Source organism: Pelmatolapia mariae, linkage group LG6 (genome assembly GCF_036321145.2).
Source record: "Pelmatolapia mariae isolate MD_Pm_ZW linkage group LG6, Pm_UMD_F_2, whole genome shotgun sequence".
Taxonomy (NCBI): domain Eukaryota; kingdom Metazoa; phylum Chordata; class Actinopteri; order Cichliformes; family Cichlidae; genus Pelmatolapia; species Pelmatolapia mariae.
Genome location: NC_086232.1, coordinates 44,085,630 through 44,108,088, shown reverse-complemented (window position 1 = coordinate 44,108,088; position 22,459 = coordinate 44,085,630). Strand labels below are relative to the sequence as shown.

The window sequence follows — 22,459 nt, the reverse complement described above, 5'->3', positions numbered from 1 at the left end:
ATTTATACCTTTTAAGTATAACACGTCATCTTGTTTGTGTGGCTTGACGACGCGTAAACGCCCATCTTCACAGAACTACACTACCCATGATTCCAATCTGCGGCGTTTCCGGGTAGGTAGTGAGACAGCCATATTTGATTCGATTATGCTGTTCTGGCTGCGACGGGCAGTTTAGCCACTCCATCAGAAAAAAACGGTGTTTTTTCTTCACTACGAGGCCAGTTACAGATTAATCCGCGACGACCTGCAGCTGAATCCACCGCAGTGACGGTTCTGAGCCTGTAGTCAACGATGAATCCCGAATAGTAAGTGTCAGTTTGATGTCGGCTGTGACCGTTCCGGCGGAGTTGGAAGATTAGCCGAGGAGCTATGCTAAGCTAAGCTAATGAAAGCGCAGCTAGCCGGGCGGACTGAAGACGACCGTCCGCTGCTTTGTCTCTCTGTTCCGTTAACGGGCTGTGAACGCAGCGTAGACCGAGTGACAGCGCTCAGATATAACACCAAAGGGCCGCCTAACGGCACGGTTCTCCGGGCTCCGTGCGCCTGAACCGGCGGATTTTTCGATTTCGCTAACAGTTTGTCAGAGACGCTAGCCGCTAGCATGCTAACAACAGCTACGTAGCTTAACGGTCAGGGTGTGTTATTGACACACAGGCTCGGCTCACTCGGTTCGATTCCAGTGTGAGGCCCGGGGTTCGGGTTTCAGCTCCGTCAGTGAACCCGAACCGAACCGGGCTGGGTGTGACGTATGCGCCGCAAACAGGAAGTCTGCGCGTTATTGGGTAATATGTTGTTACTTCATTGCAGTTGACACCAACGAACAGCTGATCCATCAGATAATCGATTAACCAATCGGGCGTTTACACCAGTCGCCCCCATGGTGTACTTTAACCAGAATTCACAGTACTTTGATCGTTTACTCAAGTCAAAGGGCTGCTGAACATTATCACACATTAAGATACACAAATCCTGTTTACTTAAAGTATGAACAGGAGTTTCAGCGTTCCTGCTGTGTTCATGTGTGTGTGAGGTACAGGACACACACACACAGGCTTCATTCATCCTGTGTTACTGCAGCTGAAACATCGTCATCATTGTCGCTTCTGTGTATTTATACGAGCTTATAACTTAATAACAGACTTCTGCTGTCAGCATATCAAATATTTGAGTAACAAAGTCAAAACAGAACAATGCAGTATTCTGTGTTACAGCAGGTAATGTAGTAATAATGGGAGATTATTAACAGAATAATATGAGTATTAGTGTTGATGACTGATTATAATGATTATGATGTCACTCCTTGTTTTTAATCAAAGTCAACATCTGACTCGTTATTGTTAATTGAACAAAGTCTGTTCAGACACATTCTTCCAAACTGTGTCAGTAAAGCATCTGCAGGTAAAAACACCTGTTAGTCCTGAGGAACACCTTATCTTGCCTCACCTGCTTTCCTGTGTGTGTGTGTGTGCGTGTGCGTGTGTGAGCGAAGCCCCGCCCACAGTAAAAGTCCAGCACGGAAGCAGCTGTGTGTTGTTGTACTTGTTCTCTTTAAAGGAGCATGCACACCAAACACACACTCATAAAGGCCGGCAGCAGTGTGACGCATGTGTGATGTAATGATGATGTTTTCTGTCTTCACAGTGACTATTTATTCAAACTGCTCCTGATCGGGGACTCTGGGGTCGGAAAGTCGTGTCTCCTGCTCCGGTTTGCAGTGAGTGTTTCTTACACAATGTTGTCATGGTAAACTGCAGGTCATTTTGTAGCACAGACTCACCTGTGTGCGTGTGTGTGTCCAGGATGACACGTACACAGAGAGCTACATCAGCACCATTGGCGTGGATTTCAAGATCAGGACTATCGAGCTGGACGGGAAGACCATAAAGCTGCAGATTGTAAGCACACGATTGGTCACATACGGTGATGATGTCACTCTGCTCTGACTGGACTGACGCTCTGCTTTTCCTCCTCAGTGGGACACGGCGGGTCAGGAGCGCTTTCGCACCATCACGTCCAGTTACTACAGAGGAGCTCACGGCATCATCGTGGTTTACGATGTGACGGACCAGGTGAGTGCTGACGGCGCTCAAAGCGTGACGTGTGTGGTGTACAGCAGGGCTCAGCGTGGCTGATGACCCGGGACAGCTGCTCATGGTGTCGGTACCTGACAGCAGCCCTAAAACTCTGCATTCACTAACTCACTTTAAAGCTCGTTATGTGATACACAGTTATAAGATCTACATATTAATCTGTGGCAGTCAGCACCGCCGCCTCACAACAGGAAGGTTCCAGCTGTGAATCCGGCGGCCGGCTGGTTCTTCCTGCGTGGATTCTGTGTTTGTTCTCCGGCTCCCTCCCGCAGTCCAAACACATGATAAAAACAGTCTGAAGGCTCGGTGGTAATAACAGAAGCTCAACTAGCGGTGCTGATGAAGGAAATACAAAAGGCAAACAGTTCAATTCTGACCCGTAACATCTGCTCAGATCCAGGAAGTGCTCATCAGCAGCATGTTTTCCATAAGCTGCTGATGGTTTCAGCGACAGAGACGTCTGTGAGTTCTCCAACAGGTCCAGTCAGTCATTGATGAGCAGGGTGGGGTCCTCGTCTCTGTCTTTCTTTGTGTCTCTGCACCCTGAAGGAGGGATGAGCTACTTCTCACATGTCCAGCTTACCAAAATAAAAGCCTTGTTCAGAAGCTAACTGTGAGGGACAGGATCTAGATGTTTTATGTCGTTTTTGAACTTCCTGCTCACTTGTCTTGATATTTATTATTTTTGTTAATTTCATCTGTTCAGTAGTGGAAAATGGCCAATGCTCTTATTTTGAAAGTTCAGTGTTCAGACCCTTCCCGTCTCGTGTTCGTTGGCCAGTAGATGTTCAGCCTCGCTCGCAGCTCAAACACAGCGACGGAAGAGCGGCGAGAAAACCGGCCGGACAAGTTCAGACACACAATACAGACTGACACAGGAACACGCCCTGCAGCAGCCTCGCTGAGCGAGCGGCGCACCTGACGTGTTTCTGTTCTGTTGGACGGCTCCCATCATGCGGGACAGACCCAATGTTAAACTTCCTGTTTAATGTCAGACACACAGATTCACAAAGGTGTGCAGGGAGGAGGAGGATTGGTTTCTGTTGCGGCCTGCACCGTACGTACAGGAGCTCGAAGCATGCACGCACTCTGAACACACGCAGGAAGTGAGGTGGGGTCAGGGAGGGGCTGTTTGTTGGGTATTTGGCATAATCGTGCGTGGAACTGTGAAATGACTGGTGTAAACACCGCCCCCTGCAGGCGTCTGTCGGCGGTGTGAAAAGCTCTGTGTTCACCGTCTCTCTGTCCTCAGGAGTCCTTCAACAACGTCAAACAGTGGCTACAGGAGATCGACCGCTACGCCAGTGAGAACGTCAACAAGCTGCTAGTAGGCAACAAGTGCGACCTCACAACGAAGAAAGTCGTGGACTACACCACAGCTAAGGTAAGAGGTCACAGTCCTCCATCAGTGGGCGACAGAAGCACTCGGCATCCGTAGGTCAGTTAGGATAGAAGGGACTGTTCTGGGGTCAGCCGTCAGCACGCCAAAACTCGCTGGAGAAATGATTGAAATGCACTGAGTGTGATGCATTATGGCAGCGCTATTACGGAATATGCTGTGAACTTAGCTAACATTACTTAGCAGTAATATGAGTTAATTTACTCAAGTGAAAGCTTTAAACATTAGCCCGATACATAACTAGCTAACTTAAGGCTTTCTGGTTAACCCGCTGGGGTCAACGGACCCAGAGTCTCCATTTCAACTTGGGTCGAACGTGCGGACTTCAAGCTATATACCAGTTTTTAAATTGTGTTGATAGGTCAGTAAAACCAATGTTTTTTTCGTTTTTTTGGGGGGGAGGGGGGGTTCTGAATAAAACAGTGGCGTTTACTCCGGGAAGAAACGGTAAAAACTGCGTTTTTTATGGGGAGCGCTAGCAAACACGCTTTGCTTGTGAGTGAAAAAAGAAAAAACACTCCTTCCCTATTGGTGGAAAAATGTACCATGTCGACCAATCAAAAAATGATACGGCAACATGTGGTATTTGGTTGTTGGGAAGAGAGAGAGAGCGAGTGAGCGAAAAGGAGAGAGAGAGAGTTTTGATACGTGAGAAATTTGTGATGTTTATCATGTTTGGAGTCTCAAGTTAGTGTGTTGTCTTGTGTAGTTAGTGTGTAATGTAGTCGTTTTGTTTTGTTTTGTGTGTCAGTTCTACTAGTGAACGTCACAGTTGCTGCAACTGTGTGCTGGAAAAGCTTAAAAAGGGACCTTGAAAGTGCTTAAAAAGTGCTTGAATTTGATCCTGAAAAAAGCGTACGAACCCTGGAAGTAGAAGACATGAGTAAGTGGATGCAGACGCAGAGTCAGCACAGGAGGAGGAAGCTGCTGTGCTGACACTCGCTGTGCCATCAGGCCTGTGCTGAGAGTTCCTCCACCTTTGACCTCTGATGATGAAGATTATGAAATTATATTTATGTCAAAGGCGGTGCGTGACGGAGAAAAAAACACTGCACTGGTCCTCCTCGCAGTTGCATTCCACACACGTGACACACGTTAGTCCCCCGGGTAAACTCGGCCGTTTGTCACTACTTTGGATTTGACCTCTTTGACCTCCACATTTCACCTTTAAAAACTGTTCACCTTGTTTGGTGTCACCGTTTACTGTTTCCTTTGGACACACTGAGTTAGCACAACTGATCTAAGGTCAGACTGAAAACATCAAATCAGAGCAGAAACAAAGTTATATTTTACTGTAACAACCACAAAAATTAATGAATCATTTTCATAACTTGAAATACAAATAGAAATTGTACATTTTAAAACCCATACACAAGTTTTGTAAACAACAGTTTATGTTGCTATTTACTTAAAACTGCAGCCAAGGTGGTTTTTTTTCAAACTATTTCCAGAACAATCAGCAGGAGAACATCACAGCCTGATACCTGCAGGCCTGAAGGTGACATTATTCTGACACACAACAAAACTACACACGGCAAATCTCTCACATCTTAAAACTCTCTTTCGCTCGCTCCTCGCCGCTGTCACTCTTAAAACTTCCCAGTCTTCCTAAACAACCAAACGCCATGTTGCCATATCATTTTTTAAAATTGGTTTTTATTTTTCCACCAATAGGAAAGCGTGGACTTTTTTGGTTTTGCTTGAAAGCAGCGAGCGCTCTCGACCGCCGTCCTTAGAAAACGCTGTTTTTACCGTTTCTTCCCTCCGTAAACACGACGATAGCGTTGGAAATGCTGAGCTGGCAGCAGATCACTTACTCCAGGAAGCAGACGATTCATCTGTTTTTTGATTGGCAAAGAAACAGGATCAAGTATAGCTTTGGTCCAAACAGACACAAACAACAGCACGTATGCGCTTCAGACGGCGCCTGCACCCGTAAACGGCTCTGCAGCATGAGAGTGACCCACTTCACCCACTCGGTGTTCCCACTCGTGGGTGCTGAGTTCTACACCTGCGACTCATGAATCTGTGTCTGATGAATTGAACTGTGTGCAGATTTTGCGACTTCCTTAGGAGCGGTGAGAATGCGTCAGTTTAAAAGCCGCGTTAACCCGTGTTCCAGCTGTGCGAAGGACAAATGGGGTCTGAGTCACTGCTGGAGCCTCTGCTGGACGTCAGAGGAACTGCAGCTTTCAGGCTGAACGTGAACGTTCTGTGTTTGAGGTTTTAATGTTTTTAATGTGACGTGGAGAAAATGAACGTGTTTGATAGTGAAGCGATCCACTCACAGCGTGCCCCTCCTCCCTCTGCAGGAGTTTGCAGATAACCTGGGGATCCCCTTCTTGGAGACGAGCGCCAAGAGCGCCACCAACGTGGAGCAGGCCTTCATGACCATGGCGGCCGAGATCAAGAAGCGGATGGGCCCGGGCGCCACGGCCGGTGCCGCCGAGAAGTCCAACGTCAAGATCCAGAGCAAGCCAGTCAACACCTCGTCCGGGGGCTGCTGCTGAGGCCCGAAACCGCCACACGCCGAACCCGCCCCTCCCCCGAGTCTCAATGTAACCATGGCAACCACAGAGCGAGAGAGAGAGAGCGAGAGAGAGAGAGAGAGAGAGTGAGTGAGAGAGCACGAGTGAGAGAGAGACTGAGTGGTTTGTAATTGTGTGTGCAGCTCCACCAGGCCCCACCCCTTTGTCAAAGACCCCGCCCTCGCCCCCACTCACACCGGGCTTTCTTCTAATTTCCTAAAAGTAAAGCGACGTGTCCCATTTTTAACAGTGAAGCCCCGCCCCCATCTCCTCTCACAGCTCGTTATTTGGCCCGTCCAGTGAAGCACATGCTTAAACCAGCATCATGCATGCCCCGCCCCGCCCCCCCCTCCCCTGATCCAACTTCACAGGGCCGCCCTGAAAACGCCGTGCCTTCAGGCCGCAGACCCTCGTCACATTCTTGCCTTCGGCGCTCTCGTGTTGTTGGCGGAGATCCCCCACCCCACCCCCCTAACATTCCTGTACACGCCCGTAAGCATGTGCTGCATCCGGACGGGTTCCTTCGCCCATGTTTCTCCACCTACAGCACAACCACGCCCGGAGAAGAGCCCTGCTGAAGAAGAAGCTCCAAACTGTACATATTTATACATACATGTATGATCTGCAGAGTAGAGCAGCGGCGGCGACGCGCTGCACGTAGAAATCTCAGCACGTGATTTGTGGCTGCGGACGTGACGTTTTTGTGGCACAAATTCAAATATTAAACCATGAAGGAGATCTTTGATAACTGCTCGTGCTCCTGCTGTCTTTCTTTACTTCCTGTCAGAGCTCACACCTGGGCACGCCCAGCGCTCACTTTATTAGGCACACCTGCACGGCTTCAGGCCGCTTAAACCAGAAACAAATGAAGGTAAAACCACCTTAATGTCATTCAACATTGCCATGGTAACTGGTGCTGCACACGTGACCTGCACTGGAGCAGGCGAGAGGGCAACACCTGGTTACCAATCAGATCTCGAGAAGCTTCCTCTGCGAGCAGACGGAGGCTCTGAAGTTAGCTCGAGTGTCAGAAACCACACGTACGTATCGTACGCAGGCTCCCGCGACCCTCAGTGTTACACTAAAACAACATAAATGTCTCACATAAACTACACTGTTTTTATTAAAGGGTCATAAACAGGAAGTTCCTGTCAAAATAAAGTGTCACACGCTATGCTTTAACAATGCTTCCTGTTCATAAAATGTCTGGCAAGACGTACCTCAGGCCCTGCACGAGGGCAGAGACTGGAGGAGGCACCACAGGCTGAACCTGGTCTGCTGGTCCTGATGGTACAGCCGTGCGGTCCACACCGCTCGCAGAGTCAGAAGAACATCCGGCAAACCTCAGCGTGCCATCACTGAGCGAGGCGACAGCGCCTCCAACAGGACGGGCGCTCAATGCCCCAAACCTCTGCTACAGAGGAGTCTGCGTGTAGGAACACTGGGGGACGTGAGGAGGAGCACATCCAGGTGCTGCTGCAGGTTCCCTCCACATCCGTACGTCCCCACAGCCAAACGGCTGCAAGACGGTGAAAACATTTAAGTTACAGCAAAGTAAAAACTCTTTCTGCTTTTTAAGTTTTTCTTAAACATGGAATGTAGAAAGTAATCTTCCTCCACAAAGACCTTTAAACTCTGAGCTCTAAAAGCTTCTGTGGCACTCTCAGACCTCCGTGCCTCAGCTCTCACTATTTGTCCTGTTTCTGGTCTTTATTACACTCTTGTTGAAGGTTTTGAATTTTGTGTCACTTCCTGTCTCTGATTATGTCAAACACAAAAAATGCAAAATCCATAAAAAGATGGAAGACACGACAACCAGGACCAGGTGATCCAGGTGAGCGCTCAGCCTCCGGTAATGACAGCGATGATCCTGAGCTGATAACCAATCACTGATCAGTCCTCGTATATCGTCGACTGGATGATTAGAAACGATCAGCTGTGATTTCAGAGATTTTAAAAACTTCTGCCCACTCTGAGGGTCAGTCAGCTGGTTCAGGTGCAGCAGGAGGGGAGGAGTCAGAGAGCAGGTGGGGTTACCATGGTAACTGAGCTCCCTCAGCTGAGGACGAACAAACTTTTACTTAAACCTGGCTTCTGTAAAGAAAAAACTAAAATGATTTTTTGGATAAACTACAAATATTCTTGAAGGATCAGTCTTAGAGCTGTTGACAAAAGTACAGGCATCCTGCACAGCAGCCTTTAAATAACAGTTACTCTGCCTCAGTTTGTTTATCCGCAGGTTTATGAACAAACATCATGTGACACGTACAGATTTAACAACATAGGACTTCCATGTGAGCGTCCTTCCTTTAACTCTAAGCTCTCCTCTTCCTCTCCTGTCCTTTCTTACGTTTGTCCATCTCTGAGTGAACTTAGCTCTTTCTGCTCTCTCCCTGTGAAACACAGCAGCTGGACCTTCAGCTGCAACACACTGTGAGACAAACAGTTTGTGTGTTTGCTGATGTTTGTTGAGCTCAAACGCCACATTTCAAATTACCTGCCACGTGTTAGTCCCTTTATGCTCGCTCCTCTTCTGCAGGGCTAGCTAGATGCTAAAGTACCCAACTTACAGACACCTGCAGAATCAGCTGAATGTTATGGAATCATTTCATAAAGTTGACGCTGTCCGGGTCTTTCCAATGAAGCTCACGTGGATTTGGTCCATCCGAATATTTCAGGAACTTCAACCGCGTGTCTTCAGCTGAGCTCCACTCCTGAGGAACAGCTGTAGGAGCAGCCCAACCTTCATCACTAAAAGGATTTTTTAATTGATGTTTTTGTGTAAAACTGATGACCGAGGGGAGCTGAAGCCTTTCAATATTCCTGCTAAAAGGAAATTTTACTCCACATCTCACATGGTCAGGTGGGAAGTTTTTCATATTTCATAAAGATGTTTGCACACACGGAAACAATGTTCCCAGAGAAACCGTACGAAATGATTTTCGGGGGCTTCTTGACTGTAAGCGTTTGTCTGCTCACAGCGCGCTCACACACAGGCTGATGCTTTAGGCCACTCCCACAACCTGACCGACACAGACACACAGACTGACCATCCGAGTGGTTTCCTTTCATTTCCAGATGACATTTGTGTTTATTCATCTCCTCGGCTCGCTCACATAATAGAAACAATAAAAAAATAGAACTGAAAATGTACATCATACACCTGATACATAGATTTATATAGAATCTTTTTGTGTTTTTGTTTTTTTACATAGGTACAAATGTGAATTATATATAAAAAGACAAAATTGTGAATTCACCTTATATTCTTTACACATGATTGAGGGAAACATCAGGACAGGATGAAGAGGAGGCTTCAGGCACTTTCCTTTAACAAACACAGACACTGCTTTCAGTTCACCTTCCTCGCCACAGACAGGAAAACACACGAGGGACACGTCAGCAGAGACGCAGGTCGGACAGACGGGCGATCCTCCCGACCGGCGGCGGCGCGGGATCTTACAGGCTGATCGTATGTTTCACGTCACGGACGACAGCTACACGTCTTCTATAAAAATGAAGCTCATAATGAAATCGTTTATATTACAGGTCATTTCAGTTTTATAAAATAGACTTTTACTGTTTCACACCTGCTGTTCATATTTATTACTGGATGACATCACAAGACTGTAATACTGCTCTCAGCCTACAGGTGGCACCGTTTAGATTCTGACGTCAGCCGTAAACTGAAATTAGAGCCCGGTGGACATCACCGGGCCATGATGTCAGCAGAAAGTAAGAGAGCGTGTGGGAGGGGCCAACAAAGCGTCTCGGGGGACGGGAATTTAAAAAAGTTTCTAGGCCTGTGTCATCACTGGGCGGCTGCTAAAGGTAAAACAGGTCAGGGGATCTGAAGGGTCGTCTTTGTACCGACATGTGACACCAGGATCATCTTCTAGCTGCGTTAAAACTTTACTCTGAGACAGTTTCAATAGTCGAGAGCTTTTGGCCGTGAAGTGGAGAAACCACATCGCTTCAGATGTTCTGAATAGCAGAGCGCCAGCGGATGATCTCCATGATTCGTTATTTGTTTAGATTGAAATCTTCTGACATCGAGCGGCACGTCCGCGTCACTAAACTTCAGACCAGCTGTTGTGTTCAGCGCAGTGTCCTCGTCTGCTGCTCGACGCAGAGCTTCCTGTGATCCAGGACCTTCAAGGATTCAACATTTTTACTTCGATGCATTTTTAAGCGAGCCGGCATCACCTGCAGCATGCAGCACGAACACCCCCACTGACAGTGCCTGGGGTGTCCGTGGGGGCGTTCCCGGACCACAGACTGCCCGCAGTGGTAGATGCACACAGACCGCACCTGAGCGCATCGGATCCTAAATTTGTGATTAAAGGAAACTCTCAGGTGTGATCAGGACTGAGGAAGTGCTTCGCTCATCATCATTCTGTCTCTAGAAATGGTCATCATCACACTGGTCAGACCTGCTGGGTTACCTGCTCCAGTTAAACTGAAACCAGTTAAATACCCACTGTAAGGATCAGAAACCAGAGCTCCCAGCACAGTGAAACACGTTTCACCATCAAACTGATCAAAGTCAGCCACTTGTACTGACGGCAGGGACAAACTCTGCTCTACTCTGTTGAAGCAGCTTCAGTAACAACCAATGAGAGTGAAGAACAGTGCTGATTGGCTGGCTGTGGACTAGGAAATACACTAGAGCGGGGGTGGGCAACCTCGGCCTCCAGGTCGTATACGGCCGGCGAGACCAAAGCAATGAAATGTTTATATTTTACATACGCACGAATAAATCAAACATACACGGCTGCGTGTCCGAGTCAAAATCAGGTGATGTACGCCATCACAGGATCGCCACAGATGATGAAGAGTCATGGCAGCTGTCAAGAAAACGAAGGTGGACGCTGCGTAGTCCAGGAAATGGACTAATGACGTTTTCTTTGAAGTGAAAGGCGAGCGAGCCGATGTCCAGCGCCATTGCAGCTTGAAACATGACGAGCTGCGAGAACAAATGCGCTCTCGACTCAACATCAACGCTCTTCGTTGGAGTTTGAGAGCTCAACGAGCGGCTTTCGCACGACCACAGACGGACGGCGAGAATATGACGCGTGCACGTTTTGTGGTGAGTGCGTTAATCGTCACGAAGCCTCATGAGGCTTAGTAACACAGCAGCTGTAGACTTTTGTTGGTCTCTCTTTGGTTCGTGTTAACGGTATGACGCTCAGAGAACAGGCTCCCACCCCTGCTGAGGAGGTTTACCCCACAGACAACAGGGGCTCGACCTCTGACCCCTTAGCTTTGAGTTAAGGTTTGGTCAGCTCAGCATCAGGAGCACCGTGTTCGCTGATTAACGTGATTTTTCTGGTGGCGAACAGAACAAAGCTTTTTTCGGCTAACAGCAGCGAGTGAAGCAGCTGACTTTGTGACGGGTGGTGTGGGTGTGGGTGAGCGCTACAGCAACATTCATACAGACAGACACACCCACGCATCCGGGCGTTAGGACACATGAGTGTAAAAATATAACGTGCACACATCTGCGTAAAAGTACTGATCATGTAAGACTCATACAGAAGCTTCTGGACGTTGAGATGCAGCTGGAGTTATGAAGACCGACAACGACGACAAAACAACAACAACGTAGATATCGCAGGGACCTCCAACTCCCCGCTTCCTGCTGCGAGTCCTAGCTGTCACTGTGGAAGGGGCAGGGCCTGCAACGCTTTAGCCCACAGCTTTGTGTTTCCCGCCGCAGCAGCGGCAGGCCACGCCGCAGCGGTAGCACGCCCTGAGGGGGGCGTAGCAGCACATGCAGGGAGCGAGCAGCGACAGGCCCACCAGCGCCGTCCAGCGCAGGCAGAAACGCTCGTCGGTGGTGTCGCAGGAGCACGGGTCTGAGTAATCCCCCTCCGGATCAGACATGCAGTGATACAGAAGGCTGTCCGCGCACCACATGAAGCTCACGCGCCGGATGCACGTCTGAATGGGGTCGGGCGCCTCGTGGCAGCGGCCCCGCCCATTGTCCTCTTGATTGAACATGTCCTGACAGTAAACGCAGCGCGAGCGCTCTGCGTCCTCCTTCCGCAGTTTGCCTTTGAGCTCCGGGGCTCGCGGCTGCACCGTCAGCACCGCCCTGTGGCCGCCGCCCATCTCCAGGCAGCTGGGTTTTCCGTCGCAGCTCAGAGGGTACGGGTAGGCGTAGTCGCGTTTGGCCGGCTCGCTCTTGGTAAAGTGCACGCAAGCGTCCGGGTTGTGGAGCTGGGCGAGTTTGTCGCGTGAGGAGTTGGCGTGGCGGTAGTCCTCGTAGCCGGTGAGCCAGGTCCGCTCGCGGGGGTTGATGCGTACGACCTCCTCGTCCTCCAACTGGAAGCTGACGTGACGAGGAAACATATGCACCGCCTGCAGGAGGAGGTGGAGCGTGTTTAAAGGCGGCGTAGGATAAAACGGTGTTTGTCTGTCACATCAGCACCACAGTCGCTTTATCATTCTGACCAATTAGAAACGAGACTCTCGCTCTTACCGTACTCACCTGGTCCAGGAAGTAATGCTCAGTGGGCCGATGCTGTTCATACAAATGTCCCAGGATGCAGTGGTGCCGGCGGGGTTCACAGAAGGTGGGCGGGGTGAGCGTGTGCATCGCTGGCTCTCTCTTCTGGGATGAGTTGGACGAGCTGTCGGTGGCAGTCTGGAGGACAAAAGGAGAAAAGGTGTTGCCAGAGGCGGTGCTGTGCAGCCTGATTAGCGTTAACGGGGGAAAGTTTCCTGAATCACCATAGTAACTGTAGCATAGTAACACATCACCTGGACAGGAGCAGGTTAAGTTCAAAGGAGCACAGCGTCATTCTTATCATTCTCGGCATGTTTTATATCTTCAGTTCAATTCAGGTTTATTTATATATGTCATCAAATCACAGCATGAGTTAATGACTCAGTGCAGAGAGGTCTGTTAACACACAGAGAGAAGAAGAAACACCCAGTGCATCATGGGAATCCCCCAGCAGCCTACACCTATTGCAGCATAACTAAGGGAGGATTCAGGGTCACCTGGTCCAGCCCTAACTATATGCTTTAGCAAAAAGGAAAGTTTGAAGCCTAATCTTAAAAGTAGAGATAGTAGAGATTGAATTCTGGATTTAACAGGAAGCCAATACAGGAGAAATCTGCTCTCTCTTTCTAGTCCCTGTCAGGACTCTTGCTGCAGCATTTTGGATTAACTGAAGGCTTTTCAGGGAGTTTTTAGGACTTCCTGATAATAATGAATTACAGTAGTCCAGCCTGGAAGTAATAAATGCATGAACTAGTTTTTCATGTCCACTGCAGCATATGAAAAACTACGTTCCATCCATCTGTAGGACAGGAAGCACTGTGACAGCTGGTGTTGGTCTACATGTCCATTGTCCTGCGAGCGCCTCCCAGTCGAGCTCTTTCCAAGAACTATTTTCCTTAAAAACACACCCATCCTCATGTTCCGCAGCTACGCTCCTTCCTTTGAGGTCAGCGTCTCCAGCGCTGGCATCCTGCAGAAACAATACGCCGCTTTCTTTAAAGATGGACAGACGGGACAGAAAGGTCAGGACCTGCAGAGAGTAACTGAAACCTCCGGGAATCAAAGCATGCACACCTCACACCTGTGTGTTACTGACAGAGCTCCAAGACTGGAAGCCCTCCTCGGTTTTGTTTATACCTGCATGAACTCGAGAGCTCGAGTCCACGGTGTCCTTTCAGCTCCTGGAGGAGGCAGGAGGGGTTTATGGGTGTTTGGCTGCTCTGAGCCTGGTTCTGCTGGAGGTTTCCTTCTGTAAACGGGAGTTCTTCCTTCCCACCATCACCAGATTGCTTGTGCTGTATCTGTGACTAATCCAAACAGGATGGGGACATGTGCCTGGCCATAAACAGGAAACCCACCCCCTCCCGTCCATCACACTTCCTGTCTGACATTGTAGCAACACATTTTATATTTTCATCTTTGCGAGGACATGCGTGTCCTCACAGCCAGACAAAAATAAATATACCAGCTCCAGTGACTCCTCCACAGATCCTGCCACCATCACAGTGAAGGACTGGAGGGTCACGTGACTCACCGTGAAGACGTCATCATCGCCGAGCTCGGCCTCATTCTGCAGCGTGGACGAGGACGTGGTCGACCCTGGAGTGAGACAGCAGAGAAGCTGATGAGTTACAACGTGAACGCAGATGGAGGCAGAGCTCAAGCTATCGCCGCCTACCTTCGGTTAGGTCCTCCAAGGCCTTTCTCACGCCGCGATCAAAGGCGCGGGCATCGGCCGGGCTCTGGAAAGTCAGGCCACACTTCTTGTTGTCCACCTTCCAGTGGTGGAAAGTGGGCGTGGCCTTCGTGTAGACTAGATCCTTCTTTAAGAAGCACTCAAGAATCACCTGATTGTTTCAAAGACATCGGACAAAGAAGACAACAGCGTTGTCGAGAAAGATGTCATGGCAACAACGAGAAACACGGACAGCGTAAAAAGAGTCCTCTGACCTCAACGACTGAATCTAATGATGGAAAAAACTACTTTGGGTTCAAACGAAAGGACCTCCACGGCCACGTTCACAAATACTTTCTATCACTCCCTTAAACTGAAGCCAAACTAATCATCAAACCTTTGAGATAGTGAAATCTTAAAAAAGAACAATTTCTCCCATATTCCATAGTTCATCTCCCGAAAACCTTTCTCAAACATATGATGGAGGTGCAGCTGAGACAGTAGTCCAATTCCTTGGAACTGTTAGTCTGCTTGCATGTCAGTCCCGCTTATTGGTTCTTGCACTTGTGCTACAATCAGCCGACTTCAGAGGAAAATAGGGGCGGTCTGCGGCGTGGACATGGACACTACTTTGATTTTTATTGGACTAAAGGACGAGATAATGATGAAACAACCGCATTATGCTGCTAACACAACTTGAGCTCTTTGCGAGCACCTGCACAGACAGCATGCTAGCGCTAAGCTAATCAGACAGCATGCTAATGCTAAGCTAGTCAAGAGCCCAGAGTGATGTTAAAGCTGAGTGTATGCAGACTCCAGCCCAGCAGCCAGAGCCTGAACTTCAACAGGTCAGAGACTGATGAGCAGTCTACCTGTTCATGTTTCTACAGTAGAATCACCATGACGACCGTGCTGGTTTCCATCGTTGCTTTGTGTTCATACCTAAACACTAAGAGAACCATCACGTGTGCCATTAGCACAGAGGAGCGTGTTGGTGTGTGGGGCTGTGACCTCATGTTGTTAAACTGTGATTGTGACACAACGAGTTTCAGGACATTTTATGGAGAAATGCAGAAGTAATGAATTAAAATGAAGTAAAATACTGAATTACTTTGAAGTACTCTGAGTAATTAATGACATTTCTTTGAGTAATGAGCCAACACTGAGGGAAATCCCTCCAACATGCACAAACATGTGACCCACAGCAGAAAGTCTTTGATACGCTGCCGAGTCTCAAACAGGAGCCAATGAGGAATCAATCAGTGATACTGATAATGGAATCAGAATTTCCTGTGAAACTATGAAAGATTTTACTGAACCTAAGACATCTGCAGCGTGTCTTATATATCAGAGTGAAACTGTGAATGCTCACGTTATATTATTAATAATAATAATAATAACAACAGAGTAAGCAGTATTTGTCTCCAGAGTCAGGGTCATGTGACGCCGTCCTCTGCAGGAGCTCCTGGTTCAGACGTCCTGGTGCTGAGGGTGCGTGCAGAGGCTCGGGGCTCACCTGCTTGTCTTTAAGACGTTCTCCGTGGATCAGGAACGTGTTACGTCCCAGCAGCTCGGTCGGCAGCAGTCTGCACACGCCCACTCTGCTCAGGCAGCCGTCCTGCGCCAACCAGCCGCCGCTCGACTCGTCTCTGGTCATCACCACCGCTTTGACGCGCACTATGTAGCTATCACTGCAACAGAGAAACAGGAAGTCTTAGCTCTCCTCCTATGAGGAGAGCCGCAGGTGGGAGATCATGTGACCAGACCGAGCACACTCATATCAGGACTGCTGTCCAATCAGAATGCATAACACCGATAACACGGTGAATGCGAGCGGTGTTGGACAGCCTCCTGCCCTCTGCAGCGACACACAGATCAGACAATCAGAGCAAATTCACGGAGGCGGGGCATGAAACTGCCAGCGGCTAACACCCCCCCCCCCCCCCCAAAAAATAAATAAATAAATAAAAATAAAAAAAACCCAAAAACTAAACACGGGGGAGGGATTAAGACGAAGAAAATCAAGACTCTCTCTCCTGCTTGGCTTTCTCCTATATCCTGTTTCCACGGTCACCGTGTCCCATCCGTCTCCATTGACGACAGGCTGTCGAGATGTGCTGCTGCCGACACCACATCCTCTCTCTCACACACACACACACACACACACACACACAGGTTTTCTCTGCTTTGTGATTCAGCCTGCCTGTCAAACAGATGGTGTGTGTGTGTGTTACTGCTGGCAAAGCAGTGATGACTCATGCTCACACACACACACAGAGCTGGATTTCGGTCCCTCACCAACTGATTCTCCATTTTCAGACACTTTCCCCGCTTAAAGGGACGGCGCCGTCTGCGCTGCAGGGATGCGCAACCACATTCTGCACAGGACGTTAACCTGCAGCTGCTGTCACTGCTAACATCAACCACCGTGCAAGATGGGGTGAGGATGATCATGAGCAAGGTGGTGGGAGGAGCTTGTTAATGAAGACAGTGGGGACCACCGTCACCAAGACCACCGATCTGTCGTATCGGTGAAACAGAAACACAACTATGACCCAAAGAACACGCAAATCAATTGATGATGTGTTTTTCTGGATGTTTGTTTGATGGTCCTCTTTCTCTCTCCATTAAAATGAAAGTACCATAAACATGAGTCTGTTTCTTACTTTGTAAGTGAGCAAACTTACAAATTGAAACGTTGAGCAGCATGATGAGGTGCCACAGTCTTTGGATCAGACTGTCAGGTCACAGCTGACTGAAGGCTTCAGCTCTCTGTTGGCTGGTTTGGAGCATCAGTTGATAAAAATAGTCCCTCACTTTGGTGAAACGGGGAAGAATTTCAGAGCTGAACAGCAGGACTGAAGGTTTGAGCACAACACTATCACAGACAAGAAGACAGCACTCTATCGGAGGATCAATACATCACGCTTTCCTGATAGCCTCGACTGTTAGCGACCCACATCTGCACATCAAGCTGCCATCTAGACCACCCAGAACCAGGAAGGTACAGACCTTCGTGTCTTCTCTTTGCCGTCAAACACATTTCCACCGACTGAGCCCAAAGTAGCCCAGATGAGACCCACACGAGCCGACTGTCGTCCCTGAGAACGTCGCTCATCATCGAACATCAGAGTGCTAATCAGGAAACGTCCTGTCAGAAGAAGGCTGTGTGGTCATGACCTCAGAGTAGGTCTCCAAGGAGACACAAGCACGTGCCAACATTTCAGAGCAACAGCTGGAGAAAGGTCAAAGGTCATCATTAGTAACACACGAGTATTTTTATTTCACACCACTTTGCTGCCTGTCTGCACTCTTCACCTGTCTCAGGTAAACCAGGGCCATCACAGGTGACCCCGCCCACCACCCACACTTCCAGACCCACTACCAGCCTCATCCTCTGGGCCGCTCGGACTGTTAACAGAACCGCAGGCCGACATCTTCATTGAAGTAACAATAACACACCTGACTGAGTGTGACGTGGTTAACTGTCAACAGGGAGGTTTTAATCTGAAAGTGCTCCACCTGCACCTGCTCAACTTCCTGTTTTATGGACATGGTCAGAGCTGCCGTCCTCTCTCCATCATCATCATCATCATCACAGCTTTCCTTTCTAATGTTACCAAGTTATTAACAACTTTTTCAAACTCCATCTCGTCTACGTCACGTGATGGCCGAGGCGGTTAGCAAGAGGAGACTCAACCCTCACCGTGCGAGGCTAAATCACTGACGCTTGATTACTTGCTATGGCTAGTTGTGTTTCCATACCAAGCTCGGCTACCACCTGATCAGGTGAAATAAGAGCAGCTTTCAGCAACAACAGCAGACTGCAGTAACAGTAATAATTACACGTATTACGTGACAGGCGAGGAGCTTTGTGACAGCGCTGTCTGCGGTGAAAGATGCTTTACTTTTATATGTTTTTGTTTACGTCCATCTGACTTGCTCTCCAGCAAGTTCAGGTCCACCCCAGTGTCGGCTCCCAGTTGGCTTCCCTGATAAACCTCCCGAACATCCTCAGCACGATTCAAACCAAAGAGCCAAGCTAGGTTTGTCTCAGTCGGGTTCAAACAGCAGTATTTGGTTTGTTTGTACTATGAAACACTGCAGATGGTTCTGGAGGGATTACAGGAAGTTACAACTAGCTCTAAACACCAATGAAGAAAAGAGACAGAGCCTGTTTGTTCCAGGAGAAACTTGTTCACTGACTCTTCACCTTCCAGTCAGCTCCATCAGCTAGCATCAAACTGAAAGCTGCTATGTGGTTGGACGACTACCAAGATGAAGGATTTGCGAGCTTGTGAATGATCGAGGAGGCGTAATGAGCCGAAAGCACAGACACAGTCAGAATACGAGCGCCGGACATCCTTCAGCCTTCTGTTTCGTATTCAGGGTCCGACTGTTCTCCATCAGGTGGGTGGATGTGGCACCTGATTGGTCAAAGCTGTGAGCGTTATGCTGTTCTTTTGTCTCAGAGGAAAATAAGTGGCTCTCTTATTTTGAAAATTTGATTGTTACCCAGCTCGCTCCAGCTCTTTCCTCACCGGCTGGACGGATAGCAGGACGCTGCTGTAGCAGAACTCAGTACCAGCTAGCTTCTCGTTCCTGCTGGACTGCAGTCCAGGATCAGTTCTGGAGGGTCACTCTAACCTGGACTACCAGCTGCAGGAGAAGCCGGTGCCCGACAGCGGGGCCACAGACTGATTACAGGGTGAGTTTACTGCAATACAGCGAAGCAGCGCTTATCTTGCTGCCACGCTGTAATGCTTGCTTCATGGCACTGCGGTGGTGTCGGCCAACAGACAGTTTACACTCCTCCAAAACCCCCAACAGCGTGTAGCTGGGCTGTGCGCAAGGCGAATGCTGATTGGCTACAAGTGGCGGGAAAAGGAGGTAGAGAAGCACGAAAACCATGAAAAACAGCACGCCAAGCTCAGACCTGCAGACTCCGCAGCTCATTGGATGATGGGACACCGTGGTGGACACCGCCCCCACCTGGCAGCACAGCCTCTCGGCCTGTACGGATCAGCACAAAACTTGCGTTAAGGCAGTAAATGAATCACAGGGCTGTAAAAGAGACCAATCACATTTGGCTCCGCCCTCCAAAGGGTCAAAAGTCAGACCAATTGGAGCAGCAGAGTTGTGCTGTGCTGCACCTGTGAGCACAAACTATTAGCTCCTGACGGTTTTATCAAGTATGAGCCCCCCCCGACACACACACAAACACCACCCTGACGTTGGGCACACTGTGGGTGGCTCACAGTGACTTTCAGTGCTCAGGATCGTGTGAAATCAGCGGGCCTCGGAGTCACACTGAGCCACCCTGCGCCTGCCCGGATGAGGCTGAGCACGTGCAGCCTCTGAGGATGACTCATGTGATGATGATGGAGGAGCTGCTGAGCTCCTGCAGGAGGTTCACGTTCAGCTCCCTCTGAGGAGGAGGATGAAGATGAGCCCGTTTGTTCTCGTGGGTACTCACTCGTCCGGGCGCGTGTCCTCGCTCATGTTTCCCATTTCACCTCCGGTCATAAGGAGCTCCCACCGCGGCGGCGCGCGCGGTGCTCATGTTTCCTCAGCAGGAGCAGCAGCCCGGTCCTCCCCCGCTCCCTCCGCGCCTCCTCGGCGTTAATCCCGGTGAGTGTTCCCCCCCAACACCTCCTCCTCCCAGTCCTCAGTCACTGGAGCTCATCCAGTCTCCTTCACCTCCTCCACCTCCGCCTTTTTTGCCTCCTCCGTCACCTCCTCCTCCTCCCCCACCGGAGCGGGCTGGAATGCGGTGACCGAAAATGGAGCGCTGGTGTCGGTGCGGATGGCCCCGGACGAGCCCCATCTCCTCATTTCTCCATGTTGGATTCAGAGTCAGACGGAGAGGAGCGGGAGGGGGCGGGGGAGGGGTGACGTCAGACCCGAAGGACTGCAGAGTCACGTGGCGTCACCGTATAATAATAATAATAATAATAGTTTACATGTTTTATGTGTTTAACGGTCTGTTTGAGTCGTTCTTTCCTTGTTTTAAATGCAGATATTTCATTTTAAAAGCTGAGTTACTCTTCAAAATAAGAGCCCCGGTCTGCTTCCAGCCTGTGGGAACATTAACAGAAGTCTGTGCTCCAGTGCCACCAGGTGACTGAACTGTGCAACTGCAGCGTTGTGTGCATTAATGAGGATTAATTTGGATCTGATTAATGAAGCAAGCGCTGAAGCGCCAAACCTGCAGTTCCTCTGACGTCCAGCAGAGGCAGCAGTGAGTCGGTCCTCATAGACTCCATGTTAAAACAAACATGTTTACATCCTGATACTCAAACTGTTTCGTCTCTGTAAAACATTTCTACCTTCATAACACCTGAGGATGTTTTTACAACTCACCCGTTTCTATTATTAGGGGCGTGGCTTCTTTGACTCACAGGTGAATGGTGACACAGGCGGCTGTAGCTGCTCGCTGTCTGCTGGCTTCACCTGAGCTGGATCTCTGGACCGTGGTTGTGGCGTTGGAGCATTTTTAAAGACATCATGTGACCAATAACATGGCTGCTGTGAGGTTACTGTAGTAACAGAGCGTCCGGGGAGGCGGAGCTCCAGTTTGGGTACTCAGAGATTTGGGTGGATGAATCCACAGTTTTCACAGTTCCAGGAACATATTTCTGGGCTAACAGGCAGCTGTGTGATCTTTGCAACACATTTCTGTTTTTAATAGCTCTAGAAATATAAATTCATTTAATAAAAGCAGCTCGATCATTGTAAAATGTTCACAGATTAATTTATTCTTTTTATTCTGAATAAACATCAGTTGTAAACCCGACTGAGGAGAACGTGAGTATTTGGTAGGGTGGTCGGAAATAAACGAAGCTGTGATGACGGACGGCGAACAGCAGAGGGCGCAGTGGACCATCAGATGAAGCTTAGGGTTGCTTTGTTTTGACGCATGCTCAATCATCCAGGTAAATAAATACCAAAATTTTGAATGCGTTCACCTGGACGTTTCGTCATCATCACGTCACTCTTCAGAGTCAGCTGACTGCAGGTTTCCGCCGTATAAACAGGACACAATGAAACTGGGATTTCTTTCGTTTTAAACTTAAAACCGTTTTAATGACGTCAGAACGTCACACAGGCAGCAGGCCCCGCGCGCGCAAAGTCTGACGTCAGTAGAGTCCCGCACGTGTAAGGGGAAGGAGGTGCACGGTGTGTTTGGGGAAAACTTTCACTTCAGAACTGCTCCGGTGAGGCGCGTCCCCGTGTCTATTTGACAGCCGCGGGCACGCGCAGGAAGTCTGCTCCTTTAAGTGGGGGGGAGCGGCCCTCCCTCCTCCCCCTGCTCGGCCTCCTCGCGGAGCTGCGATGGGAATTTGAAGGCTCGGAGCTCCGCGGGCGGCTCGGCGTCACCTCAGCGCCGCTTTGGAGTCACCGGATCGGACCGGCTGCTCACCGACCCGCCGCTCGGTCTGCTGGAGCCGGAGGCGCGGAGCAGGACCGCGTGTGTCCGCGAAGGGACCCCGCTCCTGCTCGGACTTGCGCTGTTAGGCTCGCGGACGGGATTCGGGATCCGGTACCGGGACTTGGATGCGAGTTTGGCCCCGCGTGAGGCAGCGGGAGTCCGCGAGGAGAGCCGGGGCCGATGGCGCAACGGGTGGGTATAAACGGAGCGCGGAGGCACGCGCTGCTTTCAAGAAAACCCCGCGCGACGCTTTTCATCAAAGTCGCCGAAAAACAAAGAAAAAGTTTCAGAAACTAAAAAAGTTTCACCGCGAGAAACGTGACCGTGGAAAAGGCGACGAGGAAATAAAAATACCGTTTTTGTTTCCTGACGTGAACGCCGTTTTATTTTTACACATTAAAAGTTTTGTTTTATTTTGTTTTTAAAGATTTAAAGTCTCATTTTAATTTAATTTAATTTTTAAAGAAGAATGAGAAGTGCGGCGAAAATAAGAACCAGCGGATTAATAAAAGCGGTAAATCCGGATGTTTTCATTGAGCTGCTGCTTCAAGGAGATAAATCGGAGATTATTCTAAATAAAAACAAATTAATTCTTTCCTTTTATTATTATTATTTTTTTGAACGAACGAGAATTTCGTTTCGTTTTGTCTTTTTATCAAACTCCGAACATTAAAAAGAACGAAAACGGAACTTATTGAATAAAAAAAGTATTTTTTATTAGTTTATTTTAATATTCTTCTATTTTTAACAACGACATTAAAAAACAACAACAACAATAATAATATAATAATATGATGTTAGTAATTGTAATAATAGTAATATGA

General features: G+C 48.9%; 3 protein-coding genes across 7 annotated transcripts in view; 2 read left to right on the top strand and 1 right to left on the bottom strand.

Moving 5' to 3' along the window:
- Positions 1–123: 123 nt before the first annotated feature.
- Positions 124–6,765, top strand: LOC134629623 (ras-related protein Rab-1A). Its single transcript, XM_063477121.1, has 6 exons — positions 124–305; positions 1,642–1,714; positions 1,800–1,895; positions 1,974–2,069; positions 3,343–3,474; positions 5,802–6,765. The coding sequence occupies exons 1-6, from the start codon at positions 292–294 to the stop codon at positions 5,997–5,999; spliced, it is 609 nt and encodes a 202-aa protein (XP_063333191.1). The 5' UTR covers positions 124–291; the 3' UTR covers positions 6,000–6,765.
- A 2,322-nt stretch (positions 6,766–9,087) lies between these two features.
- On the bottom strand, positions 9,088–20,767 carry spred2a (sprouty related EVH1 domain containing 2a). 5 transcript variants are annotated; one of them, XM_065471162.1, is made up of 6 exons: positions 20,567–20,767; positions 15,720–15,894; positions 14,207–14,375; positions 14,063–14,127; positions 12,502–12,666; positions 9,088–12,380 (listed from the first exon to the last, which is right to left on the bottom strand). In XM_065471162.1, exons 2-6 carry the CDS (start codon positions 15,858–15,860, stop codon positions 11,706–11,708), a joined length of 1,215 nt encoding a protein of 404 aa, XP_065327234.1. In that variant the 5' UTR covers positions 15,861–15,894; positions 20,567–20,767; the 3' UTR covers positions 9,088–11,705. The 5 variants fall into 5 exon arrangements, with proteins under 5 accessions (XP_065327234.1, XP_063333172.1, XP_063333173.1 ...); XM_063477102.1 differs by lacking the exon at positions 20,567–20,767 and adding an exon at positions 19,680–20,076; XM_063477103.1 differs by lacking the exon at positions 20,567–20,767 and adding an exon at positions 19,680–20,076 and having other exon boundaries at positions 12,511–12,666.
- Positions 20,768–21,370: 603 nt separating this feature from the next.
- Positions 21,371–22,459, top strand: part of meis1a (Meis homeobox 1 a) — a 26,940-nt gene continuing 25,851 nt past the window's right edge. The window contains exon 1 of the mRNA XM_063477109.1: positions 21,371–21,827. Coding sequence (XP_063333179.1) covers positions 21,816–21,827 — 12 coding nt within the window. The 5' untranslated portion in view covers positions 21,371–21,815. The remainder of the gene's footprint in view (positions 21,828–22,459) is intronic.